The sequence below is a fragment of the Lactuca sativa genome, chromosome 9 (assembly GCF_002870075.4).
Source record: "Lactuca sativa cultivar Salinas chromosome 9, Lsat_Salinas_v11, whole genome shotgun sequence".
Lineage (NCBI taxonomy): Eukaryota > Viridiplantae > Streptophyta > Magnoliopsida > Asterales > Asteraceae > Lactuca > Lactuca sativa.
In genome coordinates, this window is record NC_056631.2 from 182,625,215 (window position 1) to 182,631,977 (window position 6,763).

Below are 6,763 nucleotides of genomic sequence, written 5' to 3' on the forward strand. Positions count from 1 at the left end.
TCCAAAAAACATTTCAGTCCATTACTAGGTTTGAAGTCAACCCGAAAAGAACTTTGCTAATAATTCAAGATTATACTAATTTAGTTATTGGCTTAGACACCTAATCCAACATTAGTTCCTTTACATAGAACTTAATGTCCGAGATTAGGGTTTAGACTAATTGCGGCCACGCGTCGCAACACTCACTTTGTCGCGTCGTGACTAATGACGTGGCATGCGCCACGTTCTTCCGATAAAAGCTTCACGAACTAGGGTTTTACTAAAACCCATCTTACTCATTTTCCTTAGAATTACCAATTAAACATAAAAAATAGGTGTTACAATAGTATGACCTTAAAATGTGATATATGACTCTATATGTTATAACTCTAAATGTTTAACTAATATTTGAGAATTAACATGTAGAAATTCTCATAGTGGTAAATATAAGAGGTAATTGTCTCCCGAAAATTGATGAAAATTTTGGTGATATCCATATTGAAGTGAAATCGGCACCAACAATATTTAATTGTTTCTGATTCAACATAAATGTTGTAGTAACTATAAAACATCAAAAAAAAAATTCAACTTATTGAAAGTAGAACACAACCTAAAAGAACCGGATAAAGTAATGATTTTGAATCTATATCATATACCAAAACTCAATTGAATTAGCTACAAAAATCCAATCATCCACTCACATCTTACTTGTTCCTAACAAACGGTGAGGCAAAAAGATTTTCAAACATGGAGCACATGAAGATATTTGAATGGAATCACCATGTTGAACATTATGAACAATATGAGCACCATCAATGTAGATTAACCCTTCATTTGTTTGCCAATAAATATCCATTGATTCTTTAGGTTTCACTAATCCACGCATTAATCTCAAATGCTCTTGTGTCACAGAAATCGGTTCTCTTACCATGTATTGAAGATCTTTAGATGAAACAGACATTAAGTCTCCACCAGCTGATAGCATTGCAGCCGTTGATCCAGCAGCAGTTGAGACTCTCAGACCACTAGATCGACAGTTGACCAGAGCTTGACTTGATTCCTGTTTTCTAATTCTTTAAAAAAAGAAAGTTAAGAATAAGTGGAAGAACATGACATTAACATTAACTTACTATTTGTATTTGAATTTGAATTTGAATTTCATAGTTATACCTGAATGAGAACCTAGAAACAGCTGCAGGATTTGGATCTGATATCAAAACATCATTAAGAGCATATAGTGGAAGTAGCTCTGAGTTCACTTTAATAGCCATTCTTGATAGCTCAGTAGGAGTCATTCCATTCTCCAAAATGTTATTTAGCATCTACAAGATCAAAAAATATTTCAGAAACAATCTTTTTTTTTTTTTTTTTTTTTTTTTTTTTTATGTGTGGTTACTTAATTCTAATCTACCTGTTCAAAGTTTTTGATAGTTGCTGCACAAAGAAAACCAGTGCTTCTTGTTGCATCAAACTCATCACCAAGTTCTTCCACCTAATAGTTTCTCAAACCAATAAGCAAAATAAGCATTCAAGAAATTACATTGCTGTTATAGTATTTACATTTTACACACTAACCTCTTGTGATTGAGTGGGGTCAGAGTTTAATCCAAGTAATGGAATTGAATCATTCAAGAAATGACTTGCACGCAGAAGGGTTCCATCACCACCAATGGTAACAACAAGATCCACATTATGAATTGGTTGAGACAGATGACTACGAAAAACAGCATCCCATTCAATGGATTTTCTTCTTAAGATATCTTGACAGAATTCTATGGCAGCTTTATGAACTCTGCATCTGCTATCGATAAATTGTAACACCTGCAAAGTTTGAAAGAAAGAATCGTCTGTTTCAAGAAAGTCGCAAAAACATAATGAGGGATGTAGAAGAACAAAGAACATGAATGTAAACGTTGTTTGAGTTTTGACATGGTAATGGAGGATTTATGAGTCGTAAATAAGGTGGGAGATGAAAGCAATCAAAGAAACATAACTACGATAGTCGGTGTTCACTGGGGTATTTTATCAAACACTTGATCTGCATTAGACCCTGATGGTTTATCCCGAAAAAAAGCACAGCGAAGGACGATGAACCAAGACATTGTTGAGTTAAGATCATTGAAATCAAGAAAAGGAATAGGGGAAATTAACCTTAGGGTTTGTATTGCGACGAGGGACACCGGTTGATTGATGTAACGAGTACACATCCAAGGGCTTTAACAGCAGCAACAGTCGCCTTCTTCCCATATTCCTAATCGGGTCTGTATTGGCGGGAAGGAATAACCAACCGAAAGGAAAGTATTGTAGGCGTCAGCCAACTGTTCATTCGTTTTAACTGCCCTTCAATTCTGCCAAATCTTTACAGAAAATGATGGTTAGAGATAGAACATGGTTTGGAATAACTGAATAAGATATTAGATAACCACACCGATCTAACTATTATATTCATATGTTTCGAAATAAATCATAAATTGAAAAATACATTCCACACGATTACTATATACTATACTAGTTTATAACCAACTAGGTCACAAAATTAATCAAATTTTTTAAAAACTCAAAATTATTAATAAGTTATTTAAATAAATTATTAATTAAGAGATTTTTTTAGTTATATAAATTTAATCATTGATTTAAATAAATATTTGAAATTATATCACTTTATAATTTGTATTAATTTTAATTTTATTTTTATTCTAATGTTATTAATTTAATATAATTAGAGTGAGAAATTTAAAATTTGAAATGGATAATTAATAGGTTAACAAGTAGCATGCATTTATTAATAGACATAATAGGGTAATACATGGCAAAATGAGAATAAAATATTCATTAATTAGGAGTCATAATATGGTGACACATATCAAACTGAAAGTAGAACTATTCTTTTATTAGAATATGGATGTTTTTCTTTTTTTTTTTGTTATTTTTTTTTATCAATTTTTAGAGGTGACAAATGATGGATATGCGTTAAGTTTGGGTCCAACCTATTAAATAGTTTAAATATGTGTTAAAATATTTAAAATAAAAAATAAAAAAGTATATGTAGATTAACTAAATATTATACCATTTAAATTAGTCTTGAACTTAAATAAAATTTTAAAGCATGACAAAAAGACAATCTCAATTAAAAAATATAAAGAAATTGTTCAAATTATATTTGAAATGTTTAATTTCGAAGTGATTTTAGAGAGGGACTAGTGTTGTTAGTGTAAAAGAATAAAAATAAGAATTAAGATTATAATAAAAAAAACATAAATAATAATACAGCATTATAAACTATAAATTAATATTTTGATTAATACATGATAATATTTATATAATTATTAAATTAAATTTATATTAAAATTAAATGAATTGTTCGATTAAAAACGGGTTGATAATTTTTATCAAACTCAACATATTTAATTAAATGGTTAGACGTGACAACCCATTTAATTACTAATATTACTAAAGTAGCGGAGTGGATAACCGCCTCCCCATTTTAAGCTGTTGGATCAAACTTTGGCCCACTCATTATTTATTATTTTGAGTAAATTACATGAATAGTCCCTATTGTTTAGGGTAATTTACGCGTTTGGTTCCTAACTTATTTTTTTTAACTCGGAAGGTCCTTATTGCTTGTTTTTGTTACGCGTTTGGTTCCTGTCTTACCTAAAAAGACTATTTTTCCATTGATTTTTTAATTTATTTAAATAACACACTCTCAACCCCACCCTCTTACCTTACCTTACCTACCCCACCGTTTTTTCATATTTAAATAATAGTATTTTTAGGTAAGACAAAGACAAAGCATGTAACAAAAATAACCCATAGGGACCAAGCGTGTAACAAAAGTAAATAGTAGGGACCTTCCGAGTTAAAAAATAAGTTAGGGACCAAACGTATAAATTAACCAAACTATAGGGACCATTCGTGTAATTTATTCTATTATTTTTTTCTTACTTTGTCCTTCTTCAACCTCCCACTTCCTCCTCCCTCTTCAATCAGTTTTCTTCTTTCCCCACGTTCTAGCGGTTCCTCACCCCCACAACTGTATAAATAGAGGGGTGCAGGCCCAGTGCTTTAATCGCTTTTTGAAGGTGCACATGTCAAACGTGAGACTACTGAGGGAACGACGACAAGTAGCAGTTACATCGACACCATTACAGAGGTAAGAATCAGTTCCCCTTTACTCTCAATAGTTTCTTTGGTCTCCGTCAACCTAGCCCACGTTCCCTCAATCTCCCAATGAAAACGTAGCTACCAACTTGTTTCTTCTTACACATCCTTTTCCATTGTCGTTCGATCTTCTTCCCCACGTCTCTTAATCGACACTTAACTTCCCCCTAATCTCTCGGAATCTCTGCATATAAATAGATTGAAATGCCATTGAGGGAGAATGGTGACTTTTACACGTTGATGGAAACGTAAGGCCAAATGGTATACATTGCACGAGACGGTCCGTGGTCTAGGTAGCCACAAACCACGACTGTGCACACCACCCCGGTGGTTCGTGGTGGGTCGTGGCCGTGCTTCTTTGTGTTCCCGACGACGGATTCAAACGAGAAATTTGATTGGTTGTTTGGTTTTTTGGCCGTTGAACGGCTATTTTGGTCGTTTATTTTTTTTTTCAAACTCAATTCACTCATTATAAATAAACCTTTTATTATTCCAAAACTTACACCCCATTCTATTCTTTAAAACCACAAAACACATATACATGGATTCCACAATACATATGGAATTTTTAAAAAGTTTTGACTCGGATGACAACGTAGAATTCGTCGAGACATTCTTCAATGTTGTGCAACACATTCACGACGAAGAAAGTTCGAATGCAGTGCGTACAAGGGCGGTCGTCAATCGTGATCGCCAAGCCGTACACGACTTATTGGTACGTGATTACTTTACCGATAATTGTCTTTATAATGACGACTCGTTCGAGCGTTGTTTCCGTCTGAATAAGGCTATATTTTTACGTATTAGTAATGCTTTAGAATCTCGTTATGATTTTTTCAAACAAAAACCTGACGCTAGAGGAAGAATGAGTTTAGTAGTATACAAAAATGTGCGACTGCTCTTAGGTATTTGGGATACGGTATAGCATTTGATGCATCTGACGAATACTTGAAAGTATCCGAGAGGACCGCAGTTGAATGTGTAGATTGGTTTTCTGCATGTGTTTATAAGGTTTTTCACGAAGAATATTTGCGTAAACTTACTCAACGTGATATTGAGAGATTATATTCGGCTCATGAAGAGAGGCAGAGATTTCCTGGTATGCTTGGCAGTCTAGATTGTACGCATGTGGCTTGGGAAAAATGTCCAACAACATGGCGTGGTCAGTTCACTCGAGGAGATATAGGTGAACCAACTATCATACTAGAAGCTGTTGCATCTCAAGATTTGTGGATATGGCATGCCTTTTTTGGAGTAGCGGGGTCTAACAACGACCTTAATGTTCTTGGTCAGTCTCCACTTTTCAACGATATTTAGACCGGCAAAGCACCTGATATGATGTTCACGGTGAACGGGCACGCGTACAAATACGGTTACTACCTTGGTGATGGGATATACTCGGATTATTCTACATTGATGAAGGCATACTCGGTTCCTCGAAGTGAAAAGGCAAAAAATTTTACAAGAAAATAGGAATCGGCGAGAAAGGATATCGAGAGGGCATTTGGAGTCCTTAAGCAGACATGGCATGTAGTGAAATATGCTACACGACTCTGGGATAAATAAAGAATTAAACGAATGGTCCTAGCATGTATTATAATGCATAATATGATTATTGAAGATGAAGGTTGAGCGATTTGTACGTATGATCCGAACGACGTTGTTGTTCTAATTGAGGAGTTCGTACCCGGAACGAATGCTTTTTTAGAGCGAGTTGTTGAAATTCATAACAGTGAAACGTGTTTCAATCTTCGATAAGATGTCGCAGAACATTTGTACCAACGTAGCATGAACGACGATTAGGATTTTTATATGTATGTTTGTTCATTTTTTTAATTAATGTAATGTTTTTTTTCTAGATTAACTAAGTAATGTAGTTTGAAGTTGTTATTTTATTTTTATAATTAATGAAATAATAGTTTAAAAAAAATGAATGCTTTTTAATTATAAAAAATGTAATTTTATTGTAATTTTTGAATTAAAAAAAAAGTAATTTTATTGTACTTTTGAATTAAAAAAAATAAAAATAATGATGTGGAGTGGTATGTTAGTGGTAGGTATCCCATGTTAGTGGTAGTGAAATGTGGTGCTGATATGACACTCACCACATATGTGGTATATGGTGTGTATAACTGATGGTCGAATGATGCAGGTAAGTTATGGGCTTCAGCCCGTCACAATGACTTCCCACCTGCAAGCGCCTCCAGGTAAACCTAATGTTAGAATAAAGTTACTAAGTTAAAGCTAGAAGCTAATTTCTTTGACTCCTAAAAAGTTAAACATTGCTGACTTTTAACAGTTCTTAACATGTTTGATGTTTCTGGTGTTAGGGCATGCTTAAAACATTACACTGCTCCATCATTTTATAAAGTGGAAACATCTTCAACTGACATGAGGTACACAAAAGCTCAAAAGGGAAAAAATTGTTCATTAAACAAAGCTGAGTTAATATAAACTATTTGAGTATTTTGAAATGTTGCATTTCCCTTTAAGAAAACTGATGACCATCATTCTTGCTTAGAAATTTAATCATATTTCTAACAAAAAAGGATCACGATGGAAAATTGGAGGCTCCTGATGTATTTCAAACATCGCATGTCAAACAGGTCCCTAATTTGATAGT

General features: G+C 33.5%; 2 protein-coding genes across 2 annotated transcripts; one reads left to right on the forward strand and one right to left on the reverse strand.

Moving 5' to 3' along the window:
• Positions 1-473: 473 nt before the first annotated feature.
• LOC111898954 (probable NADH kinase) lies at positions 474-2,417 on the reverse strand. The gene is made up of 5 exons (XM_023894835.3): positions 2,131-2,417; positions 1,555-1,800; positions 1,391-1,471; positions 1,150-1,301; positions 474-1,052 (listed from the first exon to the last, which is right to left on the reverse strand). Exons 1-5 carry the CDS (start codon positions 2,224-2,226, stop codon positions 677-679), a joined length of 951 nt encoding a protein of 316 aa, XP_023750603.1. The 5' UTR covers positions 2,227-2,417; the 3' UTR covers positions 474-676.
• Positions 2,418-4,681: 2,264 nt separating this feature from the next.
• Positions 4,682-5,457, forward strand: LOC111898969 (uncharacterized). Its single transcript, XM_023894854.2, has 2 exons — positions 4,682-4,855; positions 4,999-5,457. The coding sequence occupies exons 1-2, from the start codon at positions 4,682-4,684 to the stop codon at positions 5,455-5,457; spliced, it is 633 nt and encodes a 210-aa protein (XP_023750622.1).
• The last annotated feature ends 1,306 nt before the right edge of the window (positions 5,458-6,763 follow it).

What these genes read in the sequence shown, in the direction of transcription:
- LOC111898969 (XM_023894854.2), top strand. Translation starts at nt 4,682, where the DNA reads ATGGATTCCACAATACATATGGAATTTTTAAAAAGTTTTGACTCGGAT. An exon ending in AAGCCGTACACGACTTATTG is followed by an intron (nt 4,856 to 4,998) that starts GTACGTGATTAC and finishes ACCTGACGCTAG; the next exon opens with AGGAAGAATGAGTTTAGTAG.
- LOC111898954 (XM_023894835.3), bottom strand. Translation starts at nt 2,226, where the DNA reads ATGGGAAGAAGGCGACTGTTGCTGCTGTTAAAGCCCTTGGATGTGTAC. An exon ending in CTATCAAAAACTTTGAACAG is followed by an intron (nt 1,302 to 1,390) that starts GTAGATTAGAAT and finishes TTGATCTTGTAG; the next exon opens with ATGCTAAATAACATTTTGGA. An exon ending in GTTTCTAGGTTCTCATTCAG is followed by an intron (nt 1,053 to 1,149) that starts GTATAACTATGA and finishes CTTTTTTTAAAG; the next exon opens with AATTAGAAAACAGGAATCAA.